The 15444-nt window shown below is 42.5% G+C and overlaps 1 protein-coding gene across 2 annotated transcripts in view; it reads right to left on the bottom strand.

Moving 5' to 3' along the window:
* Positions 1-15444, bottom strand: part of rsrc1 (arginine/serine-rich coiled-coil 1) — a 111398-nt gene that overhangs the window by 15474 nt on the left and 80480 nt on the right. For both annotated transcript variants that reach the window (XM_079225440.1, XM_079225441.1), the window contains exon 7: positions 4854-4925. In XM_079225440.1, the coding sequence (XP_079081566.1) occupies positions 4854-4925 (72 nt within the window). The remainder of the gene's footprint in view (positions 1-4853; positions 4926-15444) is intronic.

The following is a 15444-nucleotide window of genomic DNA, read 5'->3' as shown; positions in this document are numbered from 1 at the left end:
CATAATAACACAACAAATAAGGCCATTTATCTGAAGTAACGACAGGAGATGAGGCTAACTCTACTAATCAATACCAAATCAATACAAACCAGATTTTCTTACATCAAAATCACTGAGACAGATCTTTCTTCAGCGCAGAGTGCACAAGAGCAATACAGTGCCTCCCTCGAGCCCGGGGGTAGATCATATAGCTGGTGAAAAGAATACAGCTTTTAAAAAAAAAAAAAAAAAAAAAAAAAAAAAAAGTATAACGCTCTGCCCTGAGAGCGGATGCTGGGAACTATAATTATAGCTTAGTATAATTCAGACACTCTCCTTATTAAATCCTCATGTTTTAGTTAATGTGATGAGATCATGGACACCAGATCAGTCGTGTTTACCAGCGGATGAATTTCACCGCTTGTCCTTCAAGTGGCAGCCTGAGCAGCGCCGATGCTGCTCGGCGAGGTAGCGTGGCACACCACACCGTGGCCCCGGTAATTAAAACATTTAAAGCAGAGCCAGCCCCCCTGTGCTCCCGGGGTGTGATATGGGGGTCACGCGCCTGTAGATTCTAATTTGCGCACCATTTGTATTCATGACAGGCACGTGCTAAATATTTAACAGCAGCCCGGCAGGAGTTTTGTATTGTTAGGCTTTCCAGGTCAAATAATTTGATTTCAAGGCAGATTACATTAAGCGTCAATGTCCAAGCCACTACTCTCACTTGCCTCTCATTTCCTGTCTTTTATTACAGCCGAGATAGGCCAGAACTGAAGGGATATGGCTTTGGATAATAGAAGAGCTTGTTATCCGTGGATTAGTTATTATTTTCAATTAGAAAAGGGATCACATCGTTCATTATGGACACACACACCCACAATGGTAAATGCAGACACTTGCATGCGGAGCAGAAATTTTAGCTGACTGACAAATTGTTTAGTGGAGCTTGAAATCACACCTAACAAGAGAAATATAATTTCAAACAAATGATGGAGCGGGCACAAGCACCCTTAATGATATTTAATTTGTATTGATTTAACGGAGGCATCCTACGGTCGGTAAGGATGTGTATTCTCTCTTTTTCTGTATGTTGAACAAGAGGGGCGAGAAACCAAATCCAGACATTTTCTGTTTCAGCCGAGGCCCTGTGGTGATTGACAACAGGGCTAGTTAAACGGTGATGAGGCGTTAATGGATGCTAGGTCGAGGAAGTGGGGGGGTGGGGGTATCTGCGGCTGAATATTTAATGGTCATATAATTCCTGAACACAGACACACACAGACAGGTACACATCCAACCTGTGACCTGTCCTACACACCGCGTAATTAGGGAAACAGTCCTTTCGTTTAACTGCCAAAAGAGCACACGGTAGGTATATATCCCCCTAATGATATGGGTTAAAGAGCTATTATACGTCTCATTAAAATATATGATCTCCCAATCTGGTGGTGGTTTGAGGTAATGGGGAAAGTGCAGCATAAGGTCTAAAATACCATCTGCAGGCGATAGGCAAGTGTCCAATCCATATCTACATAATTCTGTCTGTTGGAGTGTGGCTGCACAAATGAAAAGATGTTTCTGTCAGTGCCTCGCGAACGACACATCAATGAGTGTGAGGGGATGAACTGGGGTTATCAAGCATTTGACACCAATTTTCATGTCAACTGGTTGATGTGTTACCTCTTTCTTTAACTCTGATGGGCATTAAGAAAATACATTTCAAGGAAAGCAGAAGGAATTAACACGAGATCTTCATAAATCCTTAAACACACACAACCGACCCCTGACACCCGACTCCGTTATTGGTCCAATGTTAGTGAGGAGGGGCGTAATGGAGACATAGCTCTTTCTCTACATATTTTAAATTATCTTTCTTAATTTCTGGCCATCAAACTTTGTCATTCCCAGTTGGACGTGAGCAACATCTCATAATCTTTGAACTGGCATGCTTCTGAGAAATGAGCCTAATAAATAAATTAAACAAACAATAAGAAACATACCACTTGGGCTGAACAACATGATGTAAAATCTATATCAAAATAAATGATGATATTTACATTAAAGGAGCTGTATTTAACATTCTGAACAATTATGCCGCCATGTCTGTCCCACTTTCGCAGCTAAAGCAGCAATTTAGCAGCACTTTAGCAGCGTTAGCGCTGTTAGCACATTAGCTGTTAGCACTATTAGCTGTAAGCCGCCGGTTTGTTGTTGAGACGCAATTGGAATGTTCCCAATCTCGTATCTTGCACCTTTAATAACAACACATGCAACTTTGTTTTTAAACGGTAAGATGATTAATTCATTTGTCAATCAATAAATTAATCAGCAAATATATTGATGATCACTTATTATAATGTTTGTCTTTTGTTTATATAACAAAACCAAACATTCACTGGCACCAGCATCATTGTAAATATGAGGATTTGAATTTAACACACGAAAGGGAATGGAGGACTTCATTTTGGTTCACATCCACGACTACAGTACCACCACACACAGTAACTCTGGTTATATGTTGCCTTCAGTTAAGTGCTAGGAGTCAGTACAGTCCACACAAACAGACTGTTACACTGGCAGTCAGTCCATCTTATTATAGCTGGACACACTATGTTAGCTAAAAGCCTCCTGGGCACACAAACAACATCTCTCAGCTTTAATAGCCTAAACAAGGCATGCTACTAACAAAGGCACCATCCTCCCCTCTTATTCTCACACCCTTTCATATCACTTGTTTCCTTTTTCAACCACTAGCATCATCTGGCTGCCCTTAACCAGGGAGCCAAACACTCTTTTTAAGTGGAAACTACTTTGTTAACTGATGACCACAGGGTCAGTTATTGATCCTCTCCTTTCTCTCTCTCAGTAAACCCTGCTGATAAAACCCACTATTCTCGCAGGGCTCTGCAGTATGCAGCCACAGTTCGCTACAATAATAGATTGCATATCATAGCATTCACATGAATCAGATCTCGGTAGTTCGATTATGGCTAAACTAACTCAAACACACTGCCAGTCAAGGACGTGAATCTATTTATGAACGAGGAGTGTAGGTGGTAGTGTTCTTCATTTCTCCCCTCCATTCTCTTGAAAGCGTTTTCTCATTTCAGTTGACTTAGCGGTTCAAGTGTAAACTTTCTAGTTGTGTTGACCTCCAAGAGGCCCTGCGGGGAATAAGAAGACCCCTGGTGATCTGCTGTTTAGCAGCAGCAGTGGCCCTCCTCCTCCATTTCAGTTGTGCTGGGAGGAAGGGCAGAAGAGGATGAAGAGAGCCCACTCTGCTTGTGTCTATGTGTGTAGACGTGGTGTTTGTGTGTATTTGTGACCGTGCCAGTGGCTTCTCCTGCTTTCGAGGCAAGGGCAAGTCATCAGGGCCTCTTTGCAGAGCCTCTCTGATCTCACTTCATGTGTCCCCATGCAGGGAAAGGAATAAGATGATCGTCCTCGAAGGGAGCGCCTGCACAGCATGCTGTACTGCACCGCTCCACTACACAATCAAGTGCAACACCTTATTTCACGCAGAACAAACAGTTGGAATGAGGGAGCTTTGAGTAAAAGAGCAAGCTGAAACCAAAAAAGAGGCGACAGTGCAATGTGAACTCAGCCTAAGAAAGCTATTTGATTGGGAGACTTGCTCTCTTGCCCCAAGCGAGGCAAGTCACCACTTTGGCAACGCTTTGCACTCAGAGCAGAAAGAAGCGGGAGAAGGGAAAGAGTAAGAAAGACACAGAAGAGGGCAGGGAAGATGTGGACATTGTTGATGAGGAGAAATGGTAGAGAGAAAAGATGTATGTAGATGTAGTATGTTAGACAGAATGTAAGAGGAGAAAACAGACAGACAGAGCATTAAGACCAAGAAAATTAAATAATATAAATGTAAGAATGGTGGAGACGCTGGAGAAAGAAAAGAAAAAAACAGGGCGATATAGATAGAAGGAGGGAATAAATTCTTCCCAGAACTGGGGGACCAAAGCAAGAGTGCAGGGCTAATTAGTTTCTGATGGCTGGACTTTCATTTGTCTAAAAGGTCAGCTAACCTTAAAGGTCACACTGCCATCCCTGCTCGATGCACACACAGAAATACACAAAAAGATTGGAGAGAGAATCCAGTGATATAAAAACACCCACAATAGAACAAATTGTGCCTGACACACACACACACACACACACACACACACACACACACACACACACACACACACACACACACACACACACACACTGTAGTTAATAACAGCACATTTGAAAACCTCATATATGTCAAGCTCTGGTAGGGACCAGGGTTATTCTTCCATCTAAAGGCTTCTATTACGGCGAGCTATTTGAATGTGCATAGAGATAATCGTTGTGTGTATGTGTGTCTGCATGTTCTATATGTTGGCAGGATAAATTTACTGCCTGCAAAGCTCAGCACATTTCCGCCTATGCATCTTTATGTAGATTACGGCTGTGTTAATAAAAACTAGGGAGTGTAATCAGCATAAGTTCATGTTTTAGTATATATATATATATATATATATATGAACTAAAAATGAAGATTTCTCATTCACAGGACAAGGGCACTTATGCTCATCTGTTAATGTAAACATATTAGACGTGTTTCAGTCGGTAAAAATCATTGACATTGCGGAGAGGGCATGGACTACAAAAATGCTGTACCAATACCTGACACAAGAAGCAGGAGCATAGAAAGGGTTTTCTGAAACCAGTACACATGTTTGCTGTTGCACTCGTTCACATTCATGGCCTGGGAGCTTTCTAGAGCTGGATTATGGCACATAACGAGTTTGCTTTTTGTTTTTAGAAAAACATTTTCCAGTTTTATTAAGACAGAAGTTTTGCAATGGATGTTTTGTTGCCTAAAAACTCACCGTCCTCTAGTTTCTTCCGGGCCTCCTCTTCTCTCTTGGCTACTTTGGCCTTCAGCACCTCGTCTGTCTTCGCTAAAAAAAGAAGAAAAAAAAGAAAGACATCAGTGTAAAGAGCGAAGCAAAACTTCAGGAACATTATAATAGTTTTATTGTGTTAAACAATTTAACAGTTTTAGAAAGATTATTGAGCTATTGAGGAATGCATTATTAATTATGACACAGTATATGATTATATATCTGTACTGAAAATAAAATCAAAACAAATAAATAGAAATAATATATTTAAATTTGATCTTTCCATTTAAAAAACACATATTTGTATGCTCCAAATGCTATTTCGGTGGGGAATACTGTGCTTTGATACTCATCACAATGCAGAAAACACCAGAAAATCATTGGATCAACATAAACGTACAAATCAGCAAAAATATGAATCATGTCTTCCTCTCCTCTCCCTACCAGACACCACCCTTCTCTGCTTTCCCTTCATACCCCTGTAAAAGTCAGCGAGTCTTCCACAGAGGTGTTTATCGTCTCGGCATAATGAAAAGCTTAAGAGAAAGTGAGGCTGCGGGAGTAAACACTCGTCAGGGCATTTTAAGCATCTCTCATCGTGAGCCGTGTTGTCTCGGCTCCCTTTTCCTCCGCCTTTCCCCCTGAATAATCAAGATGTTAAGCCACATTAAAAAATATAATGCTGTGTATGGCAGGACTATCAATACTGCCTCTAAATTAATTACATTTCCGTTGCGGCGCATCATTTATTTTGCAGCGTTAAGGCCTCGGCGGAGCCATTCGCCTTTATTGCTATCTCACTTGGTTGATGAGTGAGCAATGTAAAATTGAGTCTCCAATATCATTACACTTAATGAGTTTAAACTTTGAGAAAAAAAAACAGACACAGAAGAAGAGTGAGCGAGAAGAAGGGGGAGGAAGAGAATGAGAACACTGCACTGTTTTGGGGAAGTTAATACAATATCAGAGTGGGTGTAAGTGTTTGTGAGCGCTTACAGAATGTTTGTGTTAGGGCACAGCTGTGGGTGTCCGAATGTGCTTTATTGCATGTGTGTTTTGTGTACACTCCTGGTTTTGTGTCTGATTGTGTGTTAGATTTTTCACTGCAAGCAAATATGCTACATACAACTACACCACATACATCATCTGTGTGTGTGTGTGTTTGGATGCAGGAGGCCATGGGTTGTGCTCGTCTCTCTGCGACTGCTGTGCTGTTTTTGTTCAGTAATTGCCGTAGACAAAGAACCGTCACGCTGCTGTTACGGCTGGTTAAGTCTGGAGGTTACGCATCTTTACTAACAATGACTCTACATGGATGGCTGAACCTTCATCTACGTCCCTCAGCTGTGTGTGTGTGTGTGTGTGTGTAGCAGCATGTCTAACCAAATAAGCACTAATCAACCGATCAATCTCTCTTAGTTAACACAACAATAATGTAGTAAGTTTCTGAGTATGTACCTATCTACAGGCTGCACCATCCCTGCATCTCTTTGCAACTACATTCATGACTTTTCTTGTTTGTATGCACAGAAGTCTGTGCTTACACCTGTGTGTGTGTTTGTGTGAGCGAGTGAACTCCTCTCTGTGATCTCCAGTTCCCTCTTCGCTGGGGGCGACTGAGAGGCAGGTAGGAGACGGAGCGGTATTGGTGGTGAAACGGAGCTGGGAGGGAGAAAGAGGAGGGAAAAAAGGGAAAGGCAGATAGATGGGGGCCATGTAGGAAAAAAGGAAGAACTGACAGCAAGTGGAACAGAAAAAACTAGCAGAAATAAGAGGAAAAAGCCCTGCCTGCCATGCACACAAACAACAGGAGTGATTTGTCGCCTCTTTTTGTTTGCATGTTTATCCTCCACCTCTATCGCTCCATCCCTCCCCCAACAGGTTCTCTTATCCTCTCGCTCTCTCTTCTCTCCTTCTGTTTTGCCCTCTCCCACCCATCCCCGTTTTGTTATGCTTTCTCTTCCTTCTCTTGCTCATCTCTCTCGTACACTGTGCCTGGGGGCGATAGCAGCAAATCAAACTGTTTATCCATCTCTCATCAGTGCGCTGCCTCACGGGGTTCCTGCCCCCTCAAAACAATGAAAGTAGGCCTGAGCACTGAGCCAGGGATACGATTTAATTACATCAATAAAGAGCTCTGCTTTAAAAAAAAGATAAACTACAAAACAATACTTTACAGCAACACACTTTGCTACACTATCATGAATAGCCTGTTAACATTACAGTTGCATGTAAAAAGAATTAAGCCTCACAGCTGTGCCCATCTTGAAATAAAGGCATGTGTGAAGAGGCCGCTTAGTGGAAGTATATTTCTTGGCAACTTAGTGGCTCCAGTTCATTGTCGGATAATTCTGTGATGGACTTTTATTAAAGCGGGTAATAAACGCCAGGGTGTTAGGGAGAGGAAAGGCCTTTCACTTCATTTACACTTCGTTCAGTCTTGGCTGCAGGGGCGGAGGGAAAGAGGAAAAATGGCAGCAGGAAGGGGCGGCGAGCGTCAGTGAAATCGCATTGTGATGATGAGTGTAATTGCAGCTCAGGGGCCCAGGGGCCATGTAGCTCTGATGGCGCTAGTAAATGTTGTATGCACAGCAACAGAGAGGAAGAAAGTGAGAAAGAGAGAAATAGGAAGAGTGGGAGCGAGAGGCAGGCTGCCAGAATGTTTGCAATTTTTTTCTTGACAGAATCTCCTCTTTTCTCCTCCCTTCTTCTTCTCCTTTCTTCTCCTCCTCCCCCAATGTCATCCTTTACTCCTCTCCTATTCTCTTCTCTCCTCCTCTCTCTTCTTTCTGTCCTCCTCCCTTGGCAGGATTAGCTGGGTCTCGTTAGAGGGGAAATGTAATAATGCTCCCACCAGGTGGAATCGGGCCCGCTCCATTATCAGCCGGGAGATGGATGGGCCATGTAGGGCCGGCGGGGGCCACGCGCGCACGCAATTTAGATTCAATAAACTGGCAAAGCAAGACCCCCAATCTGATTTATCTCTTACACGCCGCCAATGCTTGCTGCTACGATGCTGATTCCCTATTACCACTCAGAGAAGGACTATTCATTGGATGTAAGGCACGGCAGTAAGAGAGGCTTGTCGGGCCCCCGGGACGGCAGCAAAACAGATACAGCAGTGGGTTAATACGTTTACACACAGATAAGCAATTAAATCTAAGGCTGAGGTGAGTTATAGAGTTATTAAGGAGGGATTGGAGGGGGAGAAAGGAGGGATAGGGGGTGAGAAAAAGGAGGGAGATGTTTTTCAGCACAGTAGTGTGGTAGCTTGGGCCTTAGGCCGGGTACAGTAAGTATTAGCAGTGAGAAAGGCTACCATATTATAGAGTTCATGAGGTGAGAGAACAACAGAAGAGCAGAAGCCTGCCCACGTTTCACAATAAACTCAATACAAACTAGCAATGCTGAAGTGAGAGGTCAAAACAACAGTTATCCACTTAGTCTGTGAGCATTTATGTGAGTTTATGAGTGAGTATCTATGCAAGTGCATATCTTCGTGTCTAAATGTAAGCCGGTATGTGTTGGCGTAATGGGCATATTCATATCCACGGTGGAGCGTGTGCGCTGCAGTGATGTTAGCCGTGTTGGTAGTGGTGGGTGTCATTCCAGTACAGCCGCCAATCAAAGCGAATCTGAATGTCAGCGGGAGAGGAGGCGTGATAAATCAGCCTCACACCCAACGACAAACAGAATATTAGAGGCAGCGCAGCGCCATTGGAAAAATGTCCCTTCCAATCAGCAGAGCACTTTACAGTGAAGCTCAACAGCCGGTCCTCCGACCAACACTGAATAACAGAGAGACAGATAAGACAATGAATAAATAAATAAGACACAGACAGGTGGGAAGACGGGCAGACAGACCAACGGACCTGGAGGCACACTAAGGAATAGCGGCCCTGACAGGCAGAAAGCAACATAAGAACACAATGGGGCAGAGAGGACAGACACTAACTGATAACAGGCCTGACAGGTATGAGGACAAAACACGCAGATAGGTGGGAAGACACAGAGAAAACTGTTGGACAGACAGACTACTAAATGGCCATGCTACGTGATATATTGCTGCAGCAACAATGTCGCACAATGCCACAGCCCCTCTGCGAAGGAGGAAGTCAAAACAACTACATCTGTTACGAAATACAACTGTTAAGAAATCATAACTAATTTATTTGAACATTTAGGCTGACAGCACATGTCCGTCCAGGTGACGAGTGCAAAGTCATAACCTAACACCATTCAATGTCATAAATGCATATTTTGGATGCTTTGGCTGGTCCCGCGTGGTATGACGGCGGCTTCAAATGCCACAAAATAAAACAAAATAAAAGGGAGAAAGACCTGGTGCTGCTTCAGGTTGCTATCAATGAGGAATTCAAAACAATCCCTCATTGATAGGGCTCAAATCTACTCCAACATGAGGCATACAATATCATAATTTTCAAAGGTTGCTAACCTAAACTTTACATTTAGTGGATGAAAGCTAATTAATTGACCAGGTAACTGAGAAACAACATCAGTTTATATAAAACCAGCCTAATCAGATATATCCCAATGTGATTTATTTTCAAATATAATTTGTTCCTAGAGGACAAGACTATAGGACAGAAGCACAGCTGCTCCACCAAGAAGATGAACTTCAAGTTTTGTTTGGGGTTCAAAAAGGATCAGGGTTGATACACCATTTGTAATTTGTCAAGTTTGAATGCAAGATGTAGGAAGGTAGGCGTTACTACTTTACAGTTAGTAAACAGAACTTATAATATTTACAGAGAGAGAGAGAAAGAAAGAGAGACTGCTATTCTTCTTGGTTTCCACCTTAAAGCTGGGATCACATTATACGTACTGAGTGAAATCAGGTCAGGTCAGTAAATGTAACACTGAGATGGGGGACAAAGTTGAGCAAAAATGAGTTAAATGCCAATAAATACCACTGCATCATTATGAACTGATAAATGTTCCTCGTCTGACCAGACCAGGGTTTCTTAAGATTGATACAGTACTTGCTCAAAAAGCTTCAGCTTCTTCAGTTAGAAAAAAGAAGAAGCACCACTCGAAGCAACCACTAGGTGGCACAGCACACAGACAACACAAGCGGGAGGCTCCAGCCAGGCCTTGATTTGATGTGTGTTTAAATACAGGTGCCTGTGTGTTTGTACAGGACCCTCCATCAAAACCAGCTCATCCAGACCTTGTAGTTGTAAAGTATAACTTGACACAGGACCAATCACTAATACACTTGCATTCTGACTGGATGGGCCGACATGAAGAGGTACAACATGTCATTTGCATATTTAGCAGTAGGAATACATAATACACTCCAAGGACACGCCTTCATTACAGTTGCAGTTAATGTTTGACATGTTGCAACTTGTGTTGGGCCAGAAGCAAGTCTCCTGACAAAAAAAGTGCTCACAAAAGTACTGTGTGTATATATATATATATATATATATACACATATACATATATATATATATATGAGTGGGTCTCAGCCATAGGAGTGGATTCCTTCAGGCAGAAGACCTGAACTTGAATGATCTGTATCGCAAGCTGCCCTCTGCATCTGTCATCAGGCTGATTTAACGACAACCCATGAAATATTTACAAACTAAACAATTAGAGAGAGATATCTTACAAAATTAATCAATTATTCATTGCCAATCGTCTGAAAAAGCTTTTGTTTTGTTTCATGGCTATATTCTGATGCTGGGGGGTGCATCAATTAGGGCCTGTACTCCTGTGGTGTTATGGATGCTTCAGAGAGGAGTGATTGCCTAGATGAAGGAGCCAGATGCAAATTGCCAGTACTGCATGCTGACACAGTGTTGTGGCAGATGAGCTTGATAGAAAAACACTCTACACTGTGCTATACATGAACACAGAGGAATAATTTGGATTATTCATCTGAATGTGTGAAGAAATGAGTTTCCCTACCTACACTCAATATTGTAAGAGCCCCAAACTCTGGAGCCTTGCTTATGCAACATTTGTTCTATTCATTTTTAAAACGACCTCTTAACTCTCGACACCTGGGCTCTGTGTTTGTATTTTCCTTCTCAGTGATCATGTTGAGATTGCATCTGTCAAACTCAAAAAGGTGAGGAATTAAGAAGGCATGCATCTTATTTATAGGAAAAACAGGAAGTAACTCAGGAATTGTCCAGATTTATTTTCTCTGCCAACTACAAACACAGACTCATTCAATTCAATGCAAATTGTCTGCACAGTATGTCTCGGTTCAGATTGCATCTCCCTCCTTTATGTGCAGAAACAAGGAAGGTCTCTTGTTTCTGCACATAAAAACAGTCACCAAAGTTGCTCTCCGTGCACCCGTCTCTCCGTGCTCACACAAAGTAATGAGTTGATTTAACCTAAAAACAAATTGAAACCCCACAGGTGCATGTGGTCATGTTGATTGATCCATTTTAGAGCTGAAACAATTCAGAAACTAAAATTAAATCGGAAATGATTTTAATAATTCATTGTACAAGCAAAAATGCAGAAAGGAAATGCTGCTTCTGGCTGAAATGAGACGATTCCCTGCTCCTCTCTGTCATGAGATTAGATCTTTGAACCGTTGTTCGGCACAAACAAGAAATTTGAAGCCATCTCCTTGGGCTCTAACTCTGTACTATTGTCTTGCATTGTCCAAGACCAATGATTAATCAAAAGATATTATGCAGATTTATTATTAATGATTATTAAACTGTAGCTTCCCTAATCTGTTTCGATCGTATTGTGCTTCTTAAAGGCTAAGTGTTTCCTACATATTGTAATGGCAGAGATGGGATTCCAGTTTTAAAAGTAATGACTAATAACTAAAAGCTCCTTCTGTTATAAAGCCAACCATGAAACAACCAATTGGCTGAAAATGCCTTATGATCGTTATGACCAATTAGTCACTTGATCCAGTGAGACAGCCCAATAACTTTAAGCATCATATTGCCATGTTTGTGGCCATCCAGTTAGGCAGCTTCCTCTGAGTCAGTTGTCCTGATTAAAGAGTCGGACGAATGAATAAGGAAGATCGGTACAATAATCCTCAGCTCCTCTGCACCACACAACGCTTGGCTCCAGACAACACACTGGGGAGGGATTGTTACTTCCTTTGGGCAAAACCTTGCATAGGAGGTCTGAGGAGTGGGGTCTTCGTGGTGCATGCGGGTGGCTCGGGCCCGGCACTCCAACCTAGCCTTTGGACCCAAGGGCAAAAAAACGCCCAGAGAGACGAAGGACCTGGACCCTGGGCCGGATAGGAGAATTCAGAAAAGGATGGGAGGAGCAGAGGCCTCCAGCGGTCAGGGAGATCAGAGAGGGAGGTTACTCTGAGGACCATGCACTGCCATGGGCTTTGCACACACACACACACTTAAACACACCTGAGGAACACACATGAATGTCCAAATATACGCATGAGGGCACCACCCACCCACACACACACACACACACACACACGCACACGCACACACACACACACACACACACACACACACACAAGCCCGTGGGGTAAAGCCAACAACAAAGCTGCTTTAATGCAGCCACAAGGTCACGCAAAGTTCAATTTTGAAAACTGGAAATATCATATGTACATTGTAAATGCCTTTAAAGTAGATATTCAAACGTTACTTGTGTGTGTGTGTGTGTGTGTGTGTGTGTGTGTGTGTGTGTGTATTAGCAGTTTGTTTGGTGGTTTGTTGGTTTGTGAGAGAATGCTGCCTTTTAGATAAATACAAAAGTTCTAACACGAGAACTTCATTGATATGAGTGGGTAAGTGCATAAGAGAGGTCTTAAGAGGGCAATCAGAACCAATCCATAATGCAAGGATCACATGGTAAAATATTAAGCATCTTGGGGCCTCTGAACGACATCTCCCCTTCAACTTCAACCCTGTCATGTCTCCACATGCCACTGTCTCTTTCTTGTGCCCCTGGATCTTTCTCTTTAGACACTCACCGGCTTCTTTGCATCCTTTTAAATCTTGTAACCTTGAAACAGGTTTGTGTGCTAGGTGTTAGAGAACCCCCATTTACAGACAAATCCCTTGTCGGAAGCTAAACATAGGTTCAACACACATTTGGCCATTCAAAAACTACACTACAGCTAGACAGGGTTATTTCCACACAAGAAAAGTGGCCACTATAGTACTGTATTTACAATGGTGGTTAAACAATCCATGAGTGCAAAAGGGGTGTAAAATAAGTTTGCATGTTGGTAGCTGTCTCTTGTGGTGAGCGTCTGCTCTCACTAGTTGGCATTGCATCTTTTGAGGTGGTACACAAACCTATATCTATTGTATCTGGAATGATATTTATTTACCATAAATACATGCTATTAATGTACCATGTTCTAAGTTTATAAAACTAAAACAGGGATATTAAGCCAAATTAGGAGCTGAGGACACACAGGCAAAAGGGAGAGCCACTATTCTCCAATTTTATGACCGAATGGCGCAGGCTCAGAGGGAATAAAGCCAGAAGTATTACAACAGAAGAACATAAGGTCACACACCCTTCATTGCCACCAAATCTGAGATCTCTCCACCAGCTGTCGCTCCGCTCTCTCTGATGCTTTACTCTCTGATGCTTCATGTCTCATATCGCTCTTTGGAAAGTGAAGTAAGTACTGGTTGCTTTGCCTCTGCATGTGAGAGTTCACAGTTAAGCTGGCTTTTCTCCATCAAGGTGCCCCAGTGGTCCCACCTGTACAGGAACTGATCTCAGTGTAGCCTCCACCCAACACCACGTGGATGAGTGGTACATTATCAGGGCCCCACATACCTGAAATAATTGTGCTTTACATTCTGTCATTCATATGATAGAATGTCCTCATGACGGAAAGGATTAAGGCAGATTTAGCCTGGTCAATTTTGTTTAAATTGGAGAACTATTGGCGAATTTTTTTTTTGGACCAAATACTTCCCTTTGCCAAACAAATCAATCCAAGTCAGAACATAAGAACATGCATTCAAATACAATTGTGAGTGGTACATAGATCAAACATTCCCAAGCATGCCCTGATTTCCCTGAAAAAGGAAAGGTGTGGTAATAAGTCAAAACTATTTAAAGCTGCTGACAACAGAAATGCTCATAAACTGGTCATATTTACATAAAATACTTTCTGTATGATATTTATTTCATCTCCTATAACTATTTAAAATGAATTATTATTGATGAGTAATTCCAAAATGTAAAAAACTGCATCATTATTTTACATAAAAGTCACTCAAATTTTGGGTCACAATGATCAAACAATTATCCAAATAAAAATAAAAATATATATATATATATATGTGCTGCAATTTCTGTGCAAAAATATGCTGGCCGAATGTGTGTGTGCATGTGTGTGTGCATGTGTGTGTGCATATGTGTGTGTATCTGCTCATCTGTTTCAGAGTGAATGCACTTGAGCGTGTTGTTGAATGGTGGAGAATAGGCTCTGGTTCCCCCGCTGAAAGCCTGTTGGATGCCATTGTGATGGCACACCACTGAGTGTGTGTATCATGTGTGTTGTGGTGGTGGCGGTGGTGGTGGGGGAGATGGGGCTAAGTCTATCAGGACCCCCGCACATGAAAGGTAAACTGGAGCCGCTAATCGCAGTGCTGACACAAGGAGGTTCAGGAGGGCGGCCACTTAGAAAAGAAAGGCAGGAGAGCCGGGACCCTGGCCGCGTCAATAGGGCTCAGCTCAACTGACCACATTACAGGAACAAACACACACTGCAGAATAGACACACAAACTTGGTGGTCCCTGCCTGCTCTTTGGTGTGGACTTCACAAATGGTGGGTCGAGTGTGTGTATGTGCATGTGTTCATGTGCGTGTAATACTTACCCAAAAGACTGTATTCATTTTCTTTGATGTATTTTTACAAATTCTGCCGACAACATATTTGAATATAGTGTTTGATTTATTTTTCGTTCTTAAAGAAAACATAAAAATAATATGTGATTGAATTCCAACATTACACACTCAGGTGATTAACGCAGGGCCGGACAACAAGGTTAGAAAAGAACATCAAATGCAGGAGAGTAAAGGGATAAATAAAGCAAAAGCATTACAAAATGAAAACAAGTTCAGGGACATATTTGGCAATTAACGCTAAAATGTCAGCTCACGAGAAATGATGAAGGAAAACAGAAAGACAGCATGCATGAGAGAGGGAGAGGGCGGGCTGAGAGTGGCACCAGGGAGAGGGGGGAAACGGGGGAAATGGCCTGGCCGCAGGAGGAGAAGCAGCACAGGGAGAGGAAGAGAGAGGGAGATCGTACGAATGACAGCCCCCCTCAAGGTAGTGCGGTGCGCTCCCGTCTCGCTTCCCTCGTTCTCATCTCTTAATGCTTATTTTCATCACTTTGCTTAAAATATTGATAATCAATTAGCACTACGTCTGTTTTGCTACAGAATCTGTGTCGCGGTCTATCACTCCGTCAGAGCCAATTCGCCGCTCATTCAAAGTTCATTTTTCCTTGGCGGCTCTGTGCCTTTGGAGGAGTCATTACGCGGGGAACATAGCCCGGGGTGCAATCACCTATTCTCTTTCATTACTGGGGAGATGGAGAAGGTGAGAGAGATTATTAG

This window comes from Taurulus bubalis, assembly GCF_910589615.1.
Source record: "Taurulus bubalis genome assembly, chromosome: 10".
Lineage (NCBI taxonomy): Eukaryota > Metazoa > Chordata > Actinopteri > Perciformes > Cottidae > Taurulus > Taurulus bubalis.
Note: the sequence above shows the minus strand (reverse complement) of the source record. Positions and strands in the feature narration are given on the sequence as shown.